At 46.2% G+C, this 25,031-nt stretch overlaps 2 protein-coding genes across 6 annotated transcripts in view; one reads left to right on the top strand and one right to left on the bottom strand.

Moving 5' to 3' along the window:
- The window catches only part of VPS8 (VPS8 subunit of CORVET complex), a 391,603-nt gene extending 379,197 nt beyond the window's left edge, over positions 1 to 12,406 (top strand). For all 5 annotated transcript variants that reach the window (XM_060298321.2, XM_060298320.1, XM_030861612.2 and 2 more), the window contains 2 exons: positions 8,341 to 8,421; positions 11,691 to 12,406. In XM_060298321.2, coding sequence (XP_060154304.1) covers positions 8,341 to 8,421; positions 11,691 to 11,840 — 231 coding nt within the window. In that variant the 3' untranslated portion in view covers positions 11,841 to 12,406. The remainder of the gene's footprint in view (positions 1 to 8,340; positions 8,422 to 11,690) is intronic.
- Positions 12,407 to 19,652: 7,246 nt separating this feature from the next.
- Positions 19,653 to 25,031, bottom strand: part of C4H3orf70 (chromosome 4 C3orf70 homolog) — a 104,488-nt gene continuing 99,109 nt past the window's right edge. Inside the window, exon 2 of the mRNA XM_030861627.2 lies at positions 19,653 to 24,472. Within this exon, the coding sequence (XP_030717487.1) occupies positions 23,916 to 24,472 (557 nt within the window). The 3' untranslated portion in view covers positions 19,653 to 23,915. The remainder of the gene's footprint in view (positions 24,473 to 25,031) is intronic.

Here is a 25,031-nt window from a genome sequence, read left to right as displayed (position 1 = left end):
GGAACTGGATCCCCATTTGTGAGGCCTGGAGGTGAGTGGGCCGGACCCTGCATAGGGCAGGGCATAAAACCACTAAACTGGCCGCCTCTGGACAAGCCGCCTGCCCAGGGCCCTGTCCCTTCCCTCATTCTCACCCCGCCTCACTGCTGGAACCCTCAACCCAAGGAGAAGAGTACAGAAATCCTCACCTTAGTGATGTATTAGTCATTCCCTGAAATGCTTCCTTTTTTTTAATATTCCGTCTTGTTCCAGGAAGGATTTTAAGACAGGTAAGCATCTACTGGGTCCTAGGCACGTCTACAAAGAGCTCTGCTGTTTCACCTCAGATGAATTGTATTCAGATAGTTTTCCACAGAGACAGCACCGCCTGGCCAAGAACAGGGCATCTCTGTCCTGCAGCACCTTTGCTTCCAGAGGGTCCCAGGGCAGCCCCAGCAGTGGCTCCTTTGTTCCGTATCTGGTTGTCCAGATACGGATGATGGCTTGTGTTGTAAGAAAGGTCCTGTCACCTTCAGTTATTTCACACCCATGGAACAACCACATTTTTCAATTTCTGAAGGATGTCGTTGTTGGAAAACCCCTTCCCTTGGTATCTCCAAGGAGTTTAAGGGCCTAGAGGGGGAATATGATGATGACAAGGCCAGAACTCAGTGCAACCCTGCACACTTATCTGGACATGTCGTGTTTGAAATTATGGGTCTGCGTGTGTGTATGTGTTTGTGTGCACACTTACCTATTTGTTACTCCAGCTTTTCTCCCAGGAGAGGGGGACTAGGGTTTATAAGGTAGAGGTCCTGGTTATGACCCTTACTGGACTGTGAATTTTTGATTTGTGTTGGGCAAGTCTCCTAGCCTTCCTTTCCTCAATTTGCACAATCCCGTTCACTTATGTAGTAGAGTAGGTGTAGGGCTTGCAATTCAGTAGGATTCAAAATAAACCATATGGCAGAAACATTCTTATCTTATTAAATTTTCTTATTATACCCAAGGGCTTCTAAGATGCATTGGAACTCATTGAAAGTTGAATACAACATACCTAATCGGGACACTTAGAAAAAGAGAAATGCTGGTTGATTGATTTGGTACAGTCGAATCAGAAGGCAAATGCCCATAAGCTGAGAGTGTCCTGCTCCCATTAGGACGCAGTGAGGACAGGAAGTCCAGCTGTGCTGAGCTGTTTTAGGTACAGATTAGCGCTGTGCTGCTCCAGGTGTCACCCGGGAGCATGTGAGAAACACTGAATCTCAGACTCCACCCCAGACCTTGTAACCAGAATCTGCATTTTAACAAGATCTTTCTGCAGTTCTTATGCACATGAAAGAAATCGCTTGGAGAAGCGCTGGATCAGAAAACATGGGTTGGACTATCATTTGAGACTCCTGCACTTTCTGCCTCAGTAAGCAAACTTCCAGGGACTAGAGCCATTTATTCTGTGCCTGGAATAGACTCATCTGTGTAATGCTCCCTGGGGATGAAAGCGTGATTCTATTTTTAACAGTAGCATTTTCTACTTTTTTTTTTTTAATTTTATTAGAGTATGGTTGATTTACAATGTTGTGTTAGTTTCAAGTGTACAGCAAAGTGATTCAGTTATACATATATGTGTATTCATTCTTTTTCAGATTCTTTTCCATATAGGGTATTACAGAAGATTGAGTAGAGTTCCCTGTGCTGTACAGTAGGTCCTTGTTGGTTGTCTATTTTATATTATAGTAGTATGTATATGTTAATCCAAAACTCCCAATCTGTCCCTCCCCCCAACATTTCCCCGTTGGTAACCATAAGTTTGTTTTCAAAATCTCTGTCTGTTTTGTAAATAAGTTCATTTGTATCACTTTTGAAAATTAGGTTCTACATACGAGTGATAGCATATATTTGTCTTTCTCTGTCTGACTTACTTCACTTAGAGGTTACTGAGTCCATCCATGTTGCTGCAAATGTCATTATTTCATTCTGTTTTCTGGCTGAGTAATATTCCATTGTATATATGTACCACATCATCTTTATCCATTCCTCTGTCAATGGACATTTATGTTGCTTCCATGTCTTGGCTATTGTAAATAGTGTTGCAGTGAACATTGGGGTGCATGTGTCTTTTCGAATTATGGATTTCTCTGGATATTATTCCCAGGAGTAGGATTGCTGGATCATATGGCAGCTCTATTTTTAGTTTTTTAAGGAACCTCCATACTGTTCTCCATAGTGGCTGTATCAGTTTACATTCCCACCAACAGTGCAAGATGGTTCCCTTTTCTCCACACCCTCTCCAGCATTTATTGTTTGCAGACTTCTTGATGATGGCCCTTCTGACCAGTGTGAGGTGATAACCTCATTGTAGTTTTGATTTGCATTTCTCTAATGATTAGTGATGTTGAGCATCTTTTCATGTGCTTTTTGGCCATCTGTATGTCTTCTTTGGAGAAATGTCTATTTAGATCTGCCCATTTTTTTACCGGGTTGTTTGTTTTTTTGATATAGAGTTGCATGAGCTGTTTGTATATTTGGGAGATTAATCCCTTGTCAGTCAGTCGCTTTGTTTGCAAATATTTTCTCCAATTCTGTGGGTTTTCTTTTCATTTTGTTTATGGTTTCCTTTGCTGTGCAAAAGCTTTGAAGTTTCATTAGGTCCCATTTGTTTATTTTTGTTTTTATTTTCATTATTCTAGGAGGTGGATCAAAAAAGATCTTGCTGTGATTTATGTCAAAGTATGTTCTCCCTATGTTTTCCTCTAACAGTTTTATAGTATCCAGCCTTACATTTGTCTTTATTCCATTTTGAGTTTATTTTTGTATACGGTGTTAGAGAATGTTCTAATTTCATTCTTTTACATGTGGCTGTCCAGTTTTCCCAGCACCACTTATTGAAGAGACTGTCTTTTGCCCATTATATATTCTTGCCTCCTTTGTCATAGATTAATTGACCATAGGTGCATGGGTTTACTTCTGGGCTTTCTATCCTGTTCCATTGATCTGTATTTCTGTTTTTGTGCCAGTACCATACTGTCTTGATTGCTGTTGCTTTGTAGTATAGTCTGAAGTCAGGGAGCCTGATTCCTCCAGCTCCATTTTTCTTTTTCATGTTTGCTTAGGCAGTCTGGGGTCTTTTGTGTTTCTGTACAAATTAAAAATTTCTTTGTTCTAGTTCTGTGAAAAATGCCATTAGTAATTTGATCAGGATTGCATTGAATCTTTAGATTGCCTTGGGTGGTGCAGTCATTTTCAAAATATTGATTCTTCCAATCCAAGAACATGGTGCATCTTTCCATCTGTTTGTGTCATCTTTGATTTCTTTCATCAGTGTCTTATAGTTTCAGAGTACAGGTCTTTTGCCTCCTTAGGTAGGTTTATTCCTAGGAATTTTATTCTTTTTGATGTGATGGTATATGGGAGTGTTTCCTTAATTTCTCTTTCTGATCTTTCGTTGTTAGTGTATAGGTATGCAAGATATTTCTGTATATTAATTTTGTATCCTGCAACTTTACTGAATTCACTGATGAGCTCTAGTAGTTTTCTGGTAGCATCTTTAGGAGTTTCTACATATAGTATCATGTCATCTGCAAACAGTGACAGATTTATTTCTTCTTTTCCAATTTGGATTCCTTTTATTTCTTCTTCTTCTCTGATTGCCATGGCTAGGACTTCCAAAACTATGTTGAATAAAAGTGGTGAGGGTGGACATCCTTGTCTTGTTCCTGATCTTAGAGGGAATGCTTTCAGCTTTTCACTGTTGAGAATGATGTTAGTTGTGGGTTTGTCATATGCATTTTCTACTTCTGATCTGACTTGACCTTTGCTTTCCCAAAATGATTTGAGTTGGCTTCCAAAATACAACCAATTGGATGAAAAAATGAGGAAATCTAGATTTAAAAAAAACTGTATGCCTATGGAAACTAATATAAAACCAGATTATAATAGCACACATAAATGTTTGCCACCAAGTCTTGTGCAGCTGCTAGACTTACGTAGCTGACCACTTAGTTTTGAGCTCCCTAGTGACAGAAACAAAAAAGAAAATAGTAGCAAGTCTACACAACTAGTAACTGTGTCCAACACAGTTTTTCTCAGCACAGGGTCTGATGGGAATTTCTTCATTGGATCATCACAAGTAGACTGTACATCTGCATTTTCATAACAAGTACAGTAGTACATTTCATGAGATTTTTTTCTTACATTATCCCTTCAAGGCAAAGGGCTGTTTTACAGAAGTGTTTCTGTAAGGAGAGATCTTTTCTTGCTCTTGCTGCTTTGTCATCTTCCACCTTCGCCTTTACAACCTCCTTGTTAATTAACCTGCCTTAACAGCCCCACCCCCAGCCCCTGCTGCCTTACCTAGTCCACTCCTGATGCCATTCCACTTGGACCCTCCTTGTTAAACTGCATCACGGAGTAACCAGGGAATAAACAAAGGTAAGATCAGGGCAGCTTGGTCCCTTGTCATATGGACTGTGGCACTGGCAGGCCCCACAGCTGAGGTTTTGAATTGCCAGTGAAAGGCAGGTGTCATCCTTGTCCTTAACCTGTCCTGCTCCCCCGTTCATGCCAGTAGTACTGAAGGGATTTGGAAAATCGAGGGAGGACCAGTGTTAAGTCTCTCGAAGGTATTTATATATTTTCTCTTTTTGCTTGTTTGTTTGAGCTTGGTTTGCAGTATTTCTCAAACCTTCTGCTCATCTTTAGCTTGGAACTCCCCTGTGCGTCTTACTTAGTATCTATTGGAAGTGTGATACTCCACACACGTTCTAAGAATAGGATAGTTTTTATACCAAATTATACTGAGAAGAAGTGTTTCTTAAAGTGTCAAGGCAAGTTTAAGCATTCTCAGATTAGAGGATGATCCCTCCATGTGTCTGGCGGACCCAGAGGTGTGAGTCTAGAATGAAAAGCAGGACCCCTATGGTCCATCCTTTTCTCTTTCTGGCTGCCCTGCTTGGGATTCCCATCAGGCCATCCTCAGCCATTCCCACATCACTGAGAGCATCAGGAAGAACTGAGGCAGCTGTGTCCTGGGCTGGTCTCTGGGGCATCATCGTGGGATTACAGAAGCCCAGGAGCTGTGAGCCTCCTTATTAACAGCTGCTCTCTTGGTCTTGAAGCAGATCCTTTCACAGAGAAGCTGTGAAGTCATTTCACAATCATTAGCATGATTCATTCAGGGGTAGTGCTTCTTTCCATTCTCTCTTACTGCTTAGTAGGTTTTTTCCCCCTAAGGTTGGTGAAAATTTTGAAGAAAAGAAGCAAAGCCATTCCTGGAACACAAGTTCACATAACTTCTTAAAGTTGTAATGCTGTTTAAAGTTCAAATCTTTGGGGGGTGGGGGAGAATGAACACAGCAGAACCTCCCTCCTAGAGTGGTTGTGAGGGTTTAATGAGGTCATCCACGAAAATCACGTAGCACACAGGGCTTGGCACGTAGGAAATGCTCAGTACATGGTAAGTGTTCTGAGTGATGTTACTTGCTCTGTGCCTCTCCTGTTCCTGAACTTCTTCCACATCCTGGATGCAGGCATTTGTTTATATCACTGTTTTGGTGGCCGTTCCTGCCAGGACTTTCTTATAAACAGAACGAGTCTCCAGACCACCTTTTGAAGCTCCCTTTAGTCCCAGAGCCCTCGCTCAGCCCTCAGGATGGACGCAAATGTCAACACCTTCATCACTGAAACACACCATCGTTTAACTGAGGGTGCTCTAAATTGTGGTAAGAAAAACCAGCATAATTTTTCACAGAACTAGAACAAAAAAATTCACAATTTGTATGGAAACACAAAAGACCCAGAATAGCCAAAGCAATCTTGAGAAAGAAAAACAGAGCTGGAGCAATCAGGCTCCCTGACTTCAGACTATACTACGAAGCTACAGTAATCAAGACAGTATGGTACTGGCACAAAAACAGAAAGATAGATCAATGGAACAGGATAGAAAGCCCAGAGATAAACTCATACACATATGGTCACCTTATCTTTGATGAAGGAGGCAAGAATATACAGTGGAGAAAAGACAGCCGCTTCAATAAGTGGTGCTGGGAAAACTGGACAGGTACATGTAAAAGTATGAAATTAGAACACTCCCTAACACCATACACAAAAATAAACTCAAAATGGATTAAAGACCTAAATGTAAGGCCAGACACTATCAAACTCTTAGAGGAAAACATAGGCCAAACACACTATGACATAAATCACAGCAAGATCCTTTTTGACCCACCTCCTAGAGAAATGGAAATAAAAACAAAAATAAACAAATGGGACCTAATGAAACTTCAAAGCTTTTGCATAGCAAAGGAAACCATAAACAAGACAAAAAAGCAACCCTCAGAATGGGAGAAAATATTTTCAAATGAAGCAACTGACAAAGGATGAATCTCCAAAATTTACAAGCAGCTCATGCAGCTCAATATCAAAAAAACAAACAACCCAATCCAAAAATGGGCAGGAGACCTAAAAAGACATTTCTCCAAAGAAGATATACAGATTGCCAACAAACACATGAAAGAACGCTCAACATCATTAATCATTAGAGAAATGCAAATCAAAACTACAATGAGATATCATCTCACACCAGTCAGAATGGCCATCATCAAAAAATCTAGAAACAATAAATGCTGGAGAGGGTGTGGAGAAAAGGGAACACTCTTGCACTGTTGGTGGGAATGTAAATTGATACAGCCACTATGGAGAACTGTATGGAGGTTCCTTAAAAAACTAAAAATAGAACTACCATATGACCAGCAATCCCACTACTGGGCATATACCCTGAGAAAACCATAATTCAAAAAGAGTCATGTAGCAAAATGTTCATTGCAGCTCTATTTACAATAGCCAGGACATGGAAGCAACCTAAGTGTCCATCATCTGATGAATGGATAAAGAAGGTGTGGCACATATATACAATGGAATATTACTCAGCCATAAAAAGAAACGAAATTGAGTTATTTGTAGTGAGGTGGCTGGACCTAGAGTCTGTCATGCAGAGTGAAGTACGTCAGAAAGAGAAAAACAAATACCGTATGCTAACACGGTATATATGGAATCTAAGGAAAAAGTAAATGGTCATGAAGAACCTAGGGGCAAGACGGGAGTAAAGGCACAGACCTACTAGAGAATGGACTTGAGGATATGGGGAGGGGGAAGGGTAAGCTGTGACACAGTGAGAGAGTGGCATGGACATATATACACTACCAAACGTAAAATAGCTAGTGGGAAGCAACCACATAGCACAGGGAGATCAGCTCGGTGCTTTGTGACCACCTAGAGGGGTGGATAGGGAGGGTGGGAGGGAGGGAGATGCAAGAGGGAAGAGATATGGGAACATATGTATAACTGATTCACTTTGTTATAAAGCAGAAACTAACACACCATTGTAAAGCAATTATACTCCAACAAAGATGTTAAAAAAGAAACAAAAAACAAAAACCAGCATATACTGAGCCTTTATGGGATGGGGACAGGCAGGTAAAAAACACTTTAAATATGGATCTCATCTAATTTAATGTTCAGTAACCTCATAAGGAAGCATTATCCTGTCTCACAAGTCAGAGCAGGAACTTGCCTAAGGTCACGTAGCAGGTTAGTATCAGAACTGGTATTCCAGTTCACCTCTGACTCCAAAGCTTATGGCCGCCTCTGCCAGGATCCCATTTCTTCCTCTAGCTGTGAGTTGGATCTGATCCACCAAGAGTAGAACCACAGTGTTGGGCGCAGTAACCAGTGGAACAAAACGAGACTGCTGGAAAAGCAAGTTAGACTTCCCCTCTCCCAAAAGCAGATTAAAATCTCAGCCCCTTAGGTGGCTACCAGCTTTATAACGAGGCAGGGAAATGACATGCTTTTTCATGTATAACGTATCTCCACTGGCAGCACAAAGAAGGGGCATCTTTGCTGGCTGTATTCAGTGCTGGGGTTGCCAGGCTGGGTGCAGCTAAATTATTCTGCAGAGTAAAGGCCAAGAGGGACCAAGAAGCCCCAGGGGAAGCTCTTTTTTTTTTTTCTTATGTCTTTATTGGAGTCTAATTGCTTTACAATGGTGTGTTAGTTTCTGCTTTATAACAAAGTGAATCAGTTATACATATACATATGTTCCCATATCTCTTCGTTTTTAAGTACGGAGAATCTGGAGACCACATGGGAAGGGGCCATAGGGAGGTTGTCGGCCTGCAGCTGGCACCAAGGGCGTGTTGGAGGCACACGGCCATGTCTAATCCATGTTCAGTAAACTATCAGCTGCTGGTAGCATGGATTTTCTTCAGAGGAGTGAAGGAAGCACTGCATCCTGTTTCACCGCTGACCAAATACAGAGGCCGCCCATGGGTGTTATTACTAACCTTATTGTTTTTGATTTCTCAGGCAACCTCAGAACCTGTTCTGGATCCACAGCAGATCCAAGCATTTGACCAGCTTTGCCATCTCTACCGAGGAAGTTCTAGGGTAATGTTGGTGTGGCTGTTTACATTTTTATTTCCCTATTTATAATGAGTGTTTTGGTACCACAGTGTTCTCAGGTCCTCACTCCAACCTCATCCTTAGTCTGTAAGGTGCCCTGGCGTCCCTGTTATGGCTGTGTGGAGCCCTGACCCCAGGGAGCACTCAGAACTTGGCAAAGGATGCAGAGGAAGTGGAAAGATATCTGTCCCTTACCTGCCCTGGGCTGTGAGGACACAGAAGGGCATCTGTCTTTATACTGCCTCCAGAGAGAGCAGGCATAAGCCTAATCCCTCATCTGGGAGCCTCTGTTTATACTGATGACTGCCAAATCTGCCCTAAGCCCCAGACTCTGCTGGACGTCTGCACTGGTTGAATTTGCTTTGGCCATGAAAGATAAATGCTAAGTTGTAGTGGCTTAACCAAAATAGAATTGTAAATATGGGCATCCCAGGGCATCTTCCACAAACCTCTCTCCAGATTTCTTCTACTTTGTGGCTCTGCCATCTCTAACGTATGGCTTATATTTGCATGATGCAGCATGGCTGCCCCAGCTCAAACCATCACATCTGCATTCCTGCTAGCAAGGTGGAGAAAAAGGAGGAAGACCATAAGCCCTCTATTTAAGGATAGTTCCTAGAAACTGTATACACCGCTTCCACTTACCTCCTTTGTCTGGAACTTAGACATGTGACCACACCTAACTGCAGTGGAGACTGGGGACATTGGTCTTGATTCCAAAAGGCCATGGGCTAAAACTGCTGGAATCCTGTTGCTGTAGAAGAGTACAGATTTAGAGGGCTACGGCAGTCATGCCACAACATCAGTCTGGGGGCCCCACAGGCAATTCAGAAGTGCACTTATTAACTTTTCCAACCCGCTCCTCCTTGCCCGTGCCTGTCTCTGGGTGTCATCCTCTGTCATCAGGTCACCCAAAGCAGTCACCTGCTGGCACCCTGGGTTCATCCCTCCCACCCCACCCACTCAGTAGGGAGCTCTCCTGTCTCTTTCTCCCCTTTCCTTCCAGCTCACAGAGGTCACTGCAGGTCTTCTGTCCCTTCTCCAGGCTGCTGCTTGGGCACCATCTCCAAACCCAAAAGTCCTGTTACCCCCTTGCTTACAGCACTTTCCTGGCCCTCCATCACCTGAAGCGGAGTCCAAACTCTACCACCTCCTCCATGCCCCAGGTCACACCTAAATTCCAGCCAGGCCAGATTTGTTCTGTAAGCTTTTCTTGGGCTTTCACAGACTGCTTATGTCCTGTTTTTTATGCCTGGGCTCCCTCTGCCCACTCCCCACACACCTGCTAGGTTGCTGGCAGCCCAGAGGAAAAATGGTGTTCCCTCTTTGAGAGCTGGTCTTGGGCAGGGTCTTTTATTCCAGGAGGTTTCCTGAACTGGCATCACTTCCAGCCAGGCTCTGCCCCAGGAGTTGGGTTTCTGGGCCTTCTATTCTAAGGAAGTTCTGCTGCTTTAAACTGTTGAGCCACTATTCAGGACTCATCAATTTCTAGAACACTAAGTTACAGAAGTAGAACACAAAAATATCTTTTTCCTTGGAAAACAGAAAATATTTTTTGTGTACTTCAGTGTCAATGTGAAAGAACTTTGGGTTTACGTAGCATCTGTCACCTGTCCTGTTATAGCATCGTACATAACAGTTTACGTAGCATCTGTCACCTGTCGTGTTATAGCATCGTACATAACAGTCCTTGCAGAGAACTCCACATGCTGATGGGAAGCTGAGAGGGTTACAGAAGACAGAAAGTGGCACAGGTGGGGCTTGTGCAGAGCGAGGGACACCCCTCTGTAACCTGCTCAGGCAGCAGTGAAGTCCCTGCAGGGAGCCACCTCCTGCGTGTCCTGGGCCAGCTAAGGAGTTTGCAGTCGGAGCTTTCGAGCCTGTGTTACGAATTATGCATTGAACCATAGCTGTGTGTTGCAACCAGGAGCAGGCGCTGGATTATTTTAGATAAATTGGCACTTCGAACCAAGGGGCCTTCAGATGTCTCCCCAGTTACCCCAGTCACTGGTATTGAGTTTTCAACAGAAGTGACAGACACGTGTGAGTCTTCTGCCACTATTGCCTGGGTGAGGAGAGAACCCTTGCTAGAGGTTGGAGAACAGCTGGAAGACAGACTACCTGGCAGGGGAGGTGAGGAGAGAGCAGGTGACAGACAAGTTATCTCCAGAGAAGGCAGAACCGTAGGCAGCTCGGCTGAGCAGAAACTGTCACAGGGACCAGAGTTCGAGTCCCACGCTGTCACTCATCGCTGGGTGACCCAGGGCAAGTAACTTAACTTCTCAGGGCTCTGGGATTTTTACCCAGAGGGTGATTGTGGAGGATTAGACATAATTCATGTAAAGGACCTAGTATCCTGGTGCCTGGTGCCTAAAAGGCACTCACTCAGGGCACTTACCTGGGGCTTTTAGAAGTCCCGCAGACTCCGGGCCTGCAGGCTGACACCGAGAGGCTCGCCCTGCTGTGTGTGATGGCTCGGTCCTCACAGCTGCCCTCTCTCCGGATGAAGGAGCTTGGGTGTGGCATTCAGCTCTTCTCTGACCATCAAGGGCATCTCAAGGGTTAGGCTGTCAGGCTCTGTACTTTTGCCGAAAGCCTTTCTGAGGTCAAAGGAATGGCCCCACTGAGGGCTCAAGCCTGGTTTCCCAGTGGGCTGGGTTAACACTCTCCCCTCCTCAGCAGGTCTCCCAGAACTGAGCCTGTAACAGAGTGAGGGTAGCGCTGGTGTCGCTGGTGGACAGGAGCAGGGAGGGCACTTAGAGGAGAAGGTGGCATCTGTGAGTTTGCCTGGAGCCCCTGAGTTTGAAGTGGCAGCGGGGCGTCCACTTGGAGCTGTCCTGGTTCCACGAAGGAGAGGGGTCGGAGCCAGTGATTGTCATTCACCCCAAGGAGAACCCACCAACAGGGAGTGTGTGGCGTGAGCTGAGCAGAGAGCGGAGAACCGCGGCTCAGGCTGTGTGTCCACAGGGAGAGGACGGAGGCAACAGGCTCACACACCCGCTGGAGAGGGACTACTCAGAGTGAAGGAGGTTCAGGATCGGACAGCTTCCCCTTGTCAGAAAGTGTCACAGTTTGTTGTGCCCACAGGACTTACCCAGTCCAGCCGCCTCATCATCAAAGGAGGAAATTTAGGCCCTAGCAGATGCCATGAACTTGTGCCAAGTCACCATTGCCTGTTAGCGAGATGCAGCTCTGGGGTCCACACCCGGGTCTTACCCTCCAGCCTCGGCTGACGTGTGTCCCCTCCTTTGCAGCTGGCTCTGCTTACGGAACTCTCCCAGAAGCGTGGCAGCGAGAGCTGCAGGCCGTTTAGCGGCTCCCAGAGTGGCCCTGCCTTCACCAGCATCTTCCAGAAGGAGAACTTCCAGCTACAGCTCATACCCCCGCCTGTGACTGAGGACTGAAGACTCTCCCGGGCCTGGAGCCCCGAGACCACCCCAGCAGGTGGGGAGGGTCCCCTCTGACAGGCCTGGCCCCGCTGCCCTCAGGCTCCTGGGCGAGGCCCGAGGGCGGCTCCACGCCCGCCAGCCCTGGGAGACTCCGGCTCTTCCTGATGTTGCCGCAGCATCAGCACCAGACTGGTTGATTTTGTTTTGCTTATTAAGCAAATGAACGCCATATACCTCTATCCAGTTATTTAAGAAAATGCATCTTGCCTGTTGGGACTTTTTCTCATTTTCCCTGAAGTGTGGAGAAGAGGCGGAGCTCCTGCAGATGGCGTTTTGAGTCCGGCGCAGCCTGTCTCCTCCAGCTGGTGGGCACCACGGAGGGCTGTCACCTCCTGCTGCCATTGGGACAGGGAACAGCACGGTTGGGAACGGTGGTTGCCAGGCCGCAGCACAGCTGAAACCTGCGTTGGAGGGAATGAAGGGCTTGCGGGAGCTGGGGCACCTCCCTTTCCATGTGTTTGTGCTTAAACCCATTTGAGTGTAAGATCTGCCATTTCTAAAAATAAATGCCTCGTGTTTAAGCCCTGCTGGCTGTCTCACTCTCCGTCTGTCAAGTCATAAAGGACGTTTAGAACCCTTGTTGCCACCATTCAGTTCTATTAGCTCCAAGTCAAGGACCCTGATTGATTGGGGCAGCCCTGCCTTTACTCCATAAGCAGCTGCGTCACAAGCTCCATCCAGAGCACCAGCCACCCAGGTCCCCCTCTGCCAGGGACCAGGCTGCCAGAGCAGGATTTTTCCATTTCTTGGCCTGGGCACTTCCTATACGTCATTGAACCAACCACCGCAGGAGCTCACACCACACGCACAGAGGCTAGGTGTCTGCCTCCCAGGCTCAGGTGCTCCCTGTGTGGTTCCCTCAGGGCCGACCGGGCTCCCAGGGACTGGCTGTCAGGTGCGCAGGGTGAGCCCACCTGTCCAGCTCCGGGCCCAAAGCCCGTGGTGCTCCTACCAGCCCAGTGACCAGCCAGCGCCTTCTAGGTGCCAGGCGCCATGCTGGCTCCTTTGCGTGTGCATCATTTTTAATCCTCCAGAACAATCCACAGGAAATAGATGTAGAAACTAGATACAACGTTTCATAAAAAATATATCCTGCTTCTGCCACATCCTGGCTGTGATCCTGAGCAAGTCACTTAACCTCGCTCAGCTTCAGTTTCTTTATAAAATAAAGCTGCAGTGAAGACTAAATGAGCCAGTACCTGAGAACGCGTAGTGCTGGGCAGGCACATGGCAAATGCCCCAGACATGTCAGCTTAGCTCTTATCACAGAACTACCCCCCGAGGTGGCAGCCCAAGCTGCCGCCTCCTGCCAGAGGTGCAAGGAGGCCACACTGAGGGACATGGTGGAGCATTAAGTGACGTGGCCACCAGCTGGATGGCCCTTGAAGCCACATGAGAGCCTCATCTCCATTCTACAGATGAGAAAGCTGAGGCTCACACTGGACAATTTAACCAAGGCGACACACAAGAAGTAGCAAAGCACAAAACTCAGAACTGATTTCAGAGCCAGTGATGCCACCTCCACAAATTCCGTATCAGACGGTTTCTTGACAAGTCTAAAACTAAGGCCAAAGGGGCTCGACAGTCTCAAAGCAAAATGTGGTGATTGCCTGCCCTCAGTCGACACTCTAAGGCAGTTTACTGAGCATCCGAGCCCCCTATTCAAACCAGGGCTGGTAAACACCAGCAATGCAGTCTCCTCCAGCCACTAACCTGGTTGATCATCCCCAAGAGTTCTTTGTCATTCGAGTCACAGCACCATTGAATAAGTGACAGCAGCCTTATATCCAGGTCATGCCTTCTGGATTGGATTGAAGAGCCCTCTTGTCTCATCTAAGGGCAGATGAGAAACCGACTCCAGGGCTGGGCAGTGCTGGGCCCGGTCCCTGTCCCCTCGTGGCACTTAGCACATGTTCTACTCTGCAGTGACGTCGGGTCCCACTTCAGAGAAGTTCCTTAGCAGAGGCTTCTCTGGAAATACATCCAGGCTCAGTCAGCGGCCGTGGTTCTGCTGACATGGCCACAGGAGCTCACTGAGGGGGTGGGGGGCTCCCAGGATGGAGGAGCAGCAGCTCTGAGCACTCGCTTCCAGCCCCGGTGCTGAGCTCCAGCTGCTCTTGCGGGTCACGTGCCCACCCCTGGGCTGTGACAGGTGGTAAGAGGAAAGATCTGGAGGAGGGAGGCTCCAGGCACCCATCAGCTACCATTTGGGGAGGGCAGGTGCCTGGTCTGAGCCGGCTCCTCCCATGCTGCGCCCGGGGGAGGGGAAGGTGGTCCTCTGAAAGGAAGTCAGGGCCCTAAGAAGGGAGGGATTCTGATTTGCCAAAACGCAGCAGTGTCCATCACAGCCTGTTTCTTCTTTGTACCTGGCAAACGGTTAAGTATTTGAAAGGACCATCTGAAAATAGCTCCCAGCTCAGCTGAGTGCCCCACCTCCTGCCATGGGGGGCGAGGAGGGGGATGGAGTCTCACCCAGTTCCCCATAGGAAGCAGAATGCACTGTTGGAAAGAGCCCTGGACTGCCTGTCAGGGGCCCCAGGTTCTAGGCACAGGCCCCACAGGCCCACGTGTGAGCTGAGGAAGGCTAGTACTCCTCTGAAAAATAGAGATGCATCTGCTCCATGTACAGCGAAGGTCCAAGTGACGTGGGGGAGACGCTTTGTAAAGGTAACATGGTACCAACCAGAGCCTACCATGGTGAGAGCGGGAGGGCAGTTGTTTGTGGAAGAGGAAAGCCAACCGGGGCCTCATCAATGATGAATGCATCAGTGAATAAATAATTCAGAGCTTTGGGGATCCTTTTAGCAGCAGTATGTTTCCACTCAGCTCTGCCTGCTGAAAATGTTTTTTCCAAAGGTGCATCTCCAGAATCAGACGCGTGTGACGTGCCCAGAGCTGCAGGAAAGACCTAGTGTGTCGTCCTCCGGCAGCCCAGGGCGGACCTCAGGTCCCTGCAGAGTCTGAGGGGATTCTGAGCACCTCTGAGCTCCAGGGGGTGGCCCTGACTCATCAGAGGGTTCATCCAGGGGCCCCTCCTCTCAGAGCATCCACGGCCATCTTTCTGCCACCAGCCTCCTCCACACCCCAATACTCTATGAAGCCTTCCCCACCTCCCCAGGAAAGGGGCAGTTTGACTCCCTTGTTTCCACGCTTGGGTGTTTTCCTGTCTGCCTCCATCACTCCTGAGGGACGTGACTGTCCAGTCCACTCCTGTGTCTTTCACAGCACAGTGCTGAAAAGCAGGCTAGCTGCCACCATCTTTTAAGTCTCTTTTTAAAGTAAACTTTTTATGGACAGAAATGTTCACAAACCACATTGCAAAGCCAGATTAATTCATGAAGTGAACACACCTGTATAACCAGCACCCAGATCACGCAAACGGAAATGGCCAGCACCTCAGACGTCCCCTGAATTCTGTTCATCACCCCGCAAGTCAGCCACCATCCTGCCTTCTAACACCATACATGGTTTTGCCTGTTTTGAACTTCATAAAGTACATTATTTACTCTTTTGGAAGTGGCTTCTTTTACTCCAGTTATGCTTGTGAGATTGCTCCATGGTATTCCTTCTCATTGCTGAATAGTATTCCATTGTATGAATATACCATAACCGATCCATTCTATCGTTAATGGATGTTTGCGTTGTTTCCAGTACTGGCTCATTACCATTCTTCTTCCTGTCTTTTGGGTGAACATACATATGCATTTCTGTTGGGTATAAACTTAGGAATGATTTTTCAGAGTCAGAGGGTAGGTGTAATTAACAGATTTTTGAACATATGCCTGCCTGTGTGAATGAATGCATGTCTACAGCTTCGGGGGCGATGGGGCAGGTCAGACATGCACACCACCCCCTGCACAGTCCCTTCCCCACAGCTCTCGGTGCACAGGCCCTGGCTTCTGCCTCCTGCCCCAGCCAGGGATTAGTTGGCTCAGGAGCCTGTCGGGATCTGCTGTTAAGCTGCTGGTGGGGATGGGCCTCGGCTTCACACAGGGACACTTCTCAATAACCAAGGGAAGCCAGTAGCCCGTTCCTATCTGACATCGGTTCCCTCAGAACTCTGCGCTACATGCATCGCAGAGGTCAGAATGTGGTGCCAATAGCCTTGGAGGGCCAGGTCAGGTCCCAGCCCCTGGCAAAGTGGGGGACCTCATGGTTTGCCCAACCCGGCCTCTTCTCTCTCTAGAAGAATGAGTTGGCCCATCATCCTTCAATACTCCCACAATCCACCTCCACCTCCACCTGAGGTGGTGACTCCCAGTCAACTTCCTCCCTTCATCCTCCCCACTTCTGACCTCTCCATAACCCATTATTCCCTTTCCGAGTGGCTGTATCAGGCATAACATGGGGCCCAAGTGATTTCCCGATTCAGGAAACACACTGCAGCTCCAGGAATTCACTGCCTCTCTGTGACTCTTGGATAGGTTGGGGTAAGGATAAATCTTCCGGGAAGAACTGACCTGTTTTGGAACCCCAGTCATCAGAAAAGACCCCAGCGAATTCTAGTTGGACCCACTGGTCTTGTGCTGACCTCCCAGTGACCTGTACAGAGATGCCCACTCTAGGCCCCATTCACCCAGGGCCTTGGGTTCCTCAGGAATCCCAAATCCCTGGCGTCCTCCCCATATTCAGTGCAGCTTCTAAATCATGCTAGTTACCTCTCAACATTCTAGATTCCCAGGAAAAACCAGCTCTGTGGATCCCTATGCACATCCCAGCCAGGCCTCAGGGAGCCCACCCTCTGGACACAGGGCAGAACCACCCCCCCACCCCGGGCCTTCCCGAGGGCTCCCGGCCTGACTGCATGGCCTCTGAGAGCATTGTTGTGGATACGCTGGGATGGCTCTTCCAGGTCCTCTGCTGATACATGGGAGTACCTACATCTGCTTGATGAAGTCTGGAATCACAGTTCACACAGGAAGATTCTAAACACGGGGGCAGAAACAGTCTAGTACATGAGGCCCTCGTGCCCTGGAGTAGGCTGGGAGGCAAGCCTAAGGTGGGTGAGGATCGGTGCTACCACGGGAAGCAGTTGGTATCAAAGGCCCCACTTCAGTGAGGCTGGGAGCAGGAGGCCACCGAGGTGGCTGACACCTAAAGTGCTAAGATCTGAGGCCAGTTCTCAAGAGAGTTCTTACATCCAGGGCTGCTCCCGAGCCAGAGGCAGCATCCAGGTCTCATCTGGGTCTCAAGCCAGACCCAGGACGAGGTCAAGCCAGGCTGGGCAGAATCCAGAGCACTTGACAGCAAGGGCAGCAGCAGGTGATGCCCGGAAGGCTGGGCTGTGGCTCCTGGATGACCCCACCTAGAGCCATGGCTGGGGAGTGAGGACTGCAATGGATGGCCTCGGGGCCCCAGGTCTGGGGAGGAGAGAGAGGCAGGGGAGGGAGAGAGGCAGGGGAGGGCAGGTGTGACTGCAGGGGCTCAACAAGTGAGGAGGGGAACACTGGCTGGACTTGGCATCAACAGAATTTTGGAGCTCTGGCCCCGCTACTTACCTGCCAATTAAGAGTGACTCACCTGCCTTTACTGTTGACTTAGCTCTTGGATGCTTCAGCCATAAACTCATGAAATTATCCTGTCCTGCCTGTCATGCAGAACTGCCGGGCTTGGAAGGTAAGGTGACATCTGGGGAAATGCCTGCTAAGTCCCCCTTCAGATGCAGTGGGGCTTCGAGGACCCACAATGCTGCACTTCCTGTCGTCACCTTACAGTGACGCTCCAGATCTCCTTCTTGGGATAAATCCTCTGGGACTGTACACTAGGTGACAGGCTAGTTGTCAAAGAGAACTAAGATGTCCCACCAGAGCCCAAGCTTTCTGGTCTCCCATCTCCAAATTCACACACACAGTTTCAGACTGGGGACTGAGAAGGACAATGAGAAACAAATCCTCTCTTTTCTCCAACTCACTGGCCCAAGACCCTTCCAGCCATGGTTGGAGGCCTGGACTGGGGTCAGTCCTTGGGGAGGCCGGGTGGTTCCAGGACACACAGTCTGCAGCCCGGCCTTTAGTAGCCCCTCCCCCAAGTGGATGAGTGGGTGCAACGCTGCCCAGACTCTAAGGCTCCCCACTTCCTCCCACAAACCTGCAGTGCCAGGCTCCACCCGAACTCACTATCTTCAAAACAGCTTACAGGGTTTGTTTCTGATTATAAAAGTAATACCAATTCATTTAGAAAACTAGGAAAATTCCAAAGAGCAAACAAAAACGCTGCTAATATCTAGGCATATCTATCTACCCTTACCTGCCCGGTTTCTGAGGAATTCCCGCTGGCTTCCAATTGCTCCTCCTGACCCTGCTGCAGCGAGCCTGAGTCCCGAGGTCCTGTCTCACCCCTTCATTCAGCACAGAACTGGAGTGGGACACCAAGGGCTAAAGGCATTACCAATTCCCAGCGATAGAAATGTAGTAAGGATGAGATGCTAAATTAAAGTTTATTGCAGAATAAAAGTGTGTGCAGTCAGCATCTGTAAGAGGCTATAGTGAGATGCTTTCTACAACTTGGCAATACAATCATGTGGAGTTAAATTAGTAAAATGCACACTTTGTTAATGAGATCAGTTGTCTGCAGAAGTCACTTTAAAAGACAAGTTATCTTTTGTGAAGGCAGAAAGAGTTAGCCTAGACTCATGATTAAACGTAGAAGAAGCAATGGCCAAATCAAAGCACTGAGATACCTGCAGAAAGATGCTGAGCGCGTGCGGGCGCGTGTACGTGTTGGGGGGAGGTCCACGTGGAGCACAGAATGGGGAGGGAGGGAGAAGCCTGGTGGTGTCTGGGTTAGGGAGGCGTCTTCTTGGTCACGGACAGGAAGGGGGCACCCTCTGCTCTCCTCCCCACTCACTATCGGCCTCCTGCCTCAGCCTCCATGGCCCCTGAGGGTGGGAAGGGCTACAGGAGGATGCAACGCAGGACAAGGGCCAAGAGTATGAGCTCCACGGCCAAGGTGACAGTTCAAACATGACTCCCACTTACTTACAAGCTGTGCCACTCTGAACAAAAGTGTTTTCTTTCTGGAGCCCTTTTCCTGATTTGTGAAGTGAGGATACTGAAGTCTCCTTCAGAGGGCTGCTGTGAGGGATACTCAGAGAAAGCAGGAAGGCAGCTGTTGAGCTATCATTATTAATATAAACAATGATATTATTTCTATTACTGATAAGCAAATTTGTTTAGCACTCCCCATGAGGTTATTCAATAAAAGCCAACCCCAAAGCTGTTCTTTTCTTGGTGTGAATATAAAAATTAAGCTCCTGGACCTGCCACGCTGAGGCTTGGACCCTCAGCCTTGGGGACCTAGTGACTGCACCCTCGAGGGTCAGCAGGGCAGCGGCCTCCCTGGATCCAACGTGCAGTCAGAACTGTCTTACGTGGAATGTGTGAACCGAACACACAGCTTGTAGCGTTGTGTGAAATAAATCCCGTTTGTGGGGGAATGTAATTTTTATTTGTATAAACCCAATGCAGCCAACAAAAAAGTTCTTATTATAAAGTGTTCTGGGAATTATCACCAGTGGTGACCGTGAGTGTACAGTATGCATAATAATAATTACCTGCACTAAGGATTTGTAAAATTTAAATGGAATAATGATGTAAAACACTGATTTCCTAGCACAGAGTAAGCACTGGATATAAATGTTTCACATTTTGCAAATGGGGGCTTTTGTTTTTGTTTCGTTAGGCTCACATTGCGTTATTATTTAAATCAGACAGAAACTCTCTAAAGTGGGGTGGAGAGGGAGGATATTCCAAAATTCAAAATATCGTATTTGTGCTGGTAAAAAAGAAAAAAATCACATTTATTTTACAAGGTAGTATTTTCCTAAAGTATTATACAGAGAGGAAAGTTGAGCTGTTTGTAGGAAAACAGAATATAATTTTAGGAAATTACACAAGGATCGACATTGTGCTTAAAACTTTAAAACAGACAGGTTTTTAAAAAATCACACAGTGAGTATTACAGGGTACGAACAGCCTTAAAAGTACACATGAACACGATGATATGGAAGCTCAGCATTAAAACTGCTACTGATGATTTGCTTTCAGACTTGTTCAGACTATTAAGAGAGCACTGCTTCAGCCTTAACAGAAAGAACTCAAAGCACGAACAGAAACGCAACCCTTTCCCAATACAGTCAACTCTCAATTATCCATGACAATGAAAGGGAGCAGTGACATAAGAAATTTTTTAAAGATAAATAATTCCAAACTTAGTTTTGAGAAGTGCCCCTGTACTTATGTTTGGATGTGAGAAGCACTGACATCCCTGGAATTGACAGCACTGATAAAGTGCGGAAACGCCCAACGGGAAGAGACACAATCGCACGCGACAGAAAAGCCCAAAATACAACTGGCCTCCTTAATGTGCTCACACCTCCTCTGGAGAGGGGAGCGGGAAAGAAAACCCACGGAAACTTTGTTTTCCTCATGTAAAAATCCAAAACATATCAACCAAATTTTGCAAACAAGATGGAATAATCAAGTGTTGACTGTATAAATATTATTTTAACTTGTGCTTTTTTTTTCTTGCCTAGAAGTATTTATACCACCAAAAGTATCTGGATATTTTGACAGCTTTCCAAATTATCTGGTTGCATCCTATTGCCCAAGAAGAGAAATTTGCTTTAAAAGGAGTTTATGATCGCCCCAAAAGAACTCTGATGTTTCAAATAGGCCAGGAAGTAGAGATTAAGAAATAAAACCACCACTCAGATAAAATCAAATCCTAGATCAAATCCAAAAAGTACCTCAGGAAAACAACTTCATGGTTTTGTTCTGGTTTTGGTGATTTTATTTTCTGTTTCATTTTGTACTGTATTACCTTGAACTACAGGTCTTCCCCTTCCAGGAAAGCATCTGTTTTTCTTCAGGGTTTTCCTCAAATTTGCATTTCAGATCCTGAAAATACCTAGATTTGATTGTAAAGCTTCAGTTGTTAATGTACCAAACAGTTGTAACGACAAAAGCATTTTAATTGCTTTGTCATTTCTCAGAAAAGTCATGAACACGTGTGAAACTTGAAAATTCTAGAAGAAATCTTGGTTAGATAAGAAACCTAAATTCCACACAGCACTTACTTTGTATGTTCTACCTAACAGCTTTTACGCCAACTTTCAGAAAGTGGGAATGGTGCCAGTTTTTGATAAAAGCCCAAGAAAGCAGTTTTTCCACCCACACAGCCCAACTCTTTGCCCCAAGTGAGCAAAGGTCCAAATGGTAAAGCTTTCATATCTCTCAATGTACAAGTATTAATCAAAAACCTATTTAACATGACTGTGTTCTATGTCTATAGTACACACTGCAGTCTAAACATTTTCTAAAAGTGCCTATAAATATGCTTATACAAATGAGCAATACAGTATCAGGATTACAGAGCAATTCTTTCATATAATACAGAACAGAATAGGCCTAGAATTTAAGTTGAAACTACGTATTTTTATATCCTTATCAGTTGTTTTTGGAATGCAAGCATTAGAGAAACAATTCTCGCTCAATCATATATGATTTTCAGATAATTATTAACAGTGCTAGGACAAAAGAAAGAATTCTTGTTTGTGCTTATTTAGAAAAGGCTATTTTGAGATCCAGGAGCATCTGATATTTAGAATCCTGTGGAACATCTCCAGTTCTATAAAATAGATAGAAGTGAATCTTAGTTTTTAATTATAAAGAGTTTGTGCAAACATTTAAAGTGATTATCAACTAGTCTTAAATCCAAAAATTCCATTAAAATCATGGCTAATCTGAATGGCAGTTCAGGAGTTTAAACAGGAACATAGGCAAAAGTCATAGATATTACCATATAAAGTGCCCAACCCTGACACAGCCAGCCTCAGAAACGTGGCCCTGTGCCCATGGATTCCCATGGCGCTGGAGACCTGGTGGTTGACTCCAATTAGATTAACGGATGGAGGAGAGAACTGATAGGAATGGTGCAGAGAAAGAGTGCCTCGTGTTCCTGCCCGGGGTTGCAACAAGCTCACCCAGAATTAGGTGAAGACAGGACCCTGGGGCGAGTCGCCCTGGCTGCAGCTGGCCACTCAATCCTGGGCGGTGCTGAGAGCCCAGGGCAGGGCTCATCAGCTGTCTGTCCCTAAGCCCCTCTCCGTACACCCTCCTCCGCCACCCTCTCCTGGGCCCCGCTGTACCTGGAGCTCTGCTCACCACCTTCTTGGTTTGACTTGTTAAGTCTTTACATTTCAATAAGTGGGAACTTTATGCTGGCTGCATTCTCATCTAGCACAGAAAGTGTTAGCAAACACTGCTTTCAAAGGAATATGCACACTCTGCTTTCTAAACCCTATGGCTGCTTGGGGCACCTGAATCTAACAAACTCTTCTAGCCAGTCACGTGACTGCACATACAACTAGGAAAGCAGGTTCTGCCTGGAGTGACTTTTGAAAGATGCCAAGTGGAGGCTTCAGGGAAGGACACAACAGGCCTCTTCTTATTTCTTAAAATACAAACTAATGTGACACAGAAGCTATGTCATGAGATGATGCCATGAGCGCACACTCATGGATAGTCAGGGTGTAGGAAGTATTTCTCCAGCTCCAACTTTGACAGTTCTGGTGTCATGTGGGCCATATTTTAAATTTCCTAGATTCTTAACTATGCCTCACAGACGGTATATTTGGAGAAACAGCAGGTAACCGACTCACACGAGAACACCAGTTACTAATGGAGATTAGGAGCAGAATTCTGAAGAGAGCTAAATAAGGAAGAATCACTTACTACTTTATGTGTGCAGGAAAAGAGAATATTTACAACAGCCCATGAATATTACTGTTGTAAAGTGAATGAATATTACACAAAATATTTTCTCCTGACTTAGCGAACTATTTCAACTGTTTTTGCATTGGCATAAAAAATCCATGCATCATACTGAATTCTAATCCAGTTCTCACCTAAGCCATCCTAATGCTTCATACAACCAAATGAAGCAGAATTAATCAAACCTATTAGATTCATTCCTAATCCCTAAAGGACTGCTGTCTTTAGCACTTCCATGCTAACTAAAACTATGACTGACTTTTTTTCTTAAGACATCAGATGTGGCTGCCTCCTAAATATAATACCTATATAACTCCTAAAAGTTTCCCCCAGACTTGAAGAACAATTTTAAAAAGCAGGGATATGTTGGGGAACCCACCCAAGAGGCCAGTTCAAATGGTACAACATCCCCAGCTAGCCCAGGCCAAGTACATCTCTCCTTCCCCCGGGTTCCCAGGGCACTCTGGGTCCCATCACCTGCATGTGTTACCTCGCCTACTGGACTGTGGTCCCTTCCTGCCGGGAGTCAGGCCTTATTCACTCTGTATCCCTGAAGAGCGTAGGCACTCAGCTAAAGCTGGACTGAGCCTGAAACAGAGGTGGAATCTCTTCTGAAGTGAGGTCTAGCTCAGCCCCAGATAACGGAGGGATGTGCAGACACTGGCCATAACTAGGGACTGAGCTGGCCTCCAGTAACCTCCCAGAAGTAAGCCAGGACAGCACTGGCCCAGCCCCAGTGCAGGCGGTGGGGAGACGGGGAAAGGGACAGAATGGCATTAACCAGTGCACACCTTGAGGGGTCACGTGAGCCACTTTCCACACGGGACTAGCAGGGTAGGGGTGCTCATCAGCACACCAAAAGGAACGCCAAAGAGTTGTTCTGCGAAGAACTGGCTCTTTATAAAATAGTGTCTCCTTCACTCCGGGCAGCTCCTCAACCTGATCCGTGATGCTCTGTGATCATCACTTCATCACATCATTGCTTTCAAAGTTCCCAGTGAAATTAAGGCTGGGTCACAATTCATGACACCAGATGCTACATAAAAAGGAAGTCAAGATACAAAAGAAAACCATTTATAAGAAAAAAATGTCTTAATTATAAGACTAATGTAAAAGTGAAGCTAAATCAGCAGACCACTGAACTGGTATGGTTGTTAGAGAGGGGTAGAAAACATCGACTGCATTGGAAAAAGGATCCATTAGACAAAAGTACAAAAGCTCAGCATGGATCAGAGGACGGGGCTTCCTGCCTGGACGCTCACACGGTGGTTTCTATTGTTTCGATCACTTCCAGATCAGACTGCGAAGGGGAGAGAAGGGTGCACTCGTCTGGTTCCCAGCTGCTCTCTGGACTGTAATCTTCCTCTGAACTCAGTTCTGCTCCTTCTTCTGTGTCCTCATCGCACGACTCCACATAGTGAGCCCCGACTGCATTGATCCCAGAGTCCTCAGAACTTGAGGGAGAAGAGCAGTGATCTATTTTTGGCGTATTGCTCTCTTTTGATATTAAGGCATCGTGTGCAGAGACCTCCTCGGGGCTAATTTTGTGGGAATGTGGCGCCGGCTGCTTCTGCACATAACACATCTTCCCATTAATACATTTAACCTGATAGTTGTCAATAAAGAGGTCTGAGATCATACAGTACCTTGGTGAATCAGGGGGGAGGGGAGGCTGGAAGACAGATGCGAATTTCAAAAAGTGTTCAGTGAGGGACACTGAGATCTGAATGGTGTTTGTGGGTTCCCAAGGCCTTGCGGGAATCTCAGTGCTTGGAAGCTGTTCCACAGGGGTCATCGGCTGATACACGTATTTGCCTGTGGGGAACACAAAAAGGCAGCTGAAATCTAAGAGTATTACACACACTACATTAAGGTAGCCATAATGGTTTCTCTCTGAGGACTCAGAATGTTTTTAAAAATATTTCAATAACATCTCAGAAGAAACTAATAATAGAATCGTTCAAAACTGTTATAATCAATTAAAAATACAACACGGTACCATAACATCATGGTGTTTTCATCTAAGAAACTCAACACACTTTACAAATCTTAATTTATATTTGAGTCTTTTTAATGCCTCTGGAATAGGTGGGTGGATACTATCATCCTTATTTTTCAGACAACTTGAAATGATTTACCCATCATACTAAAATAAGGAATGTCCACATTATAGTATGGTAAAAACATACTGTAAAATAGTATAATATACCATAAAATTATAATTCCATTTTTATCTTTAATAATTATATGCTAATATAGACATTTAAAATTTATCATCAGGATTATGATAAGACTTTCACTCTTCAGGTTTCTATGTTTTAATCAGAATACACATACACACACACATTTAATAGGTAATGGCCTACAGCATTGT

The sequence above is a fragment of the Globicephala melas genome, chromosome 4, assembly GCF_963455315.2.
Source record: "Globicephala melas chromosome 4, mGloMel1.2, whole genome shotgun sequence".
Taxonomy (NCBI): Eukaryota; Metazoa; Chordata; class Mammalia; order Artiodactyla; family Delphinidae; genus Globicephala; species Globicephala melas.
Note: the sequence above shows the minus strand (reverse complement) of the source record. Positions and strands in the feature narration are given on the sequence as shown.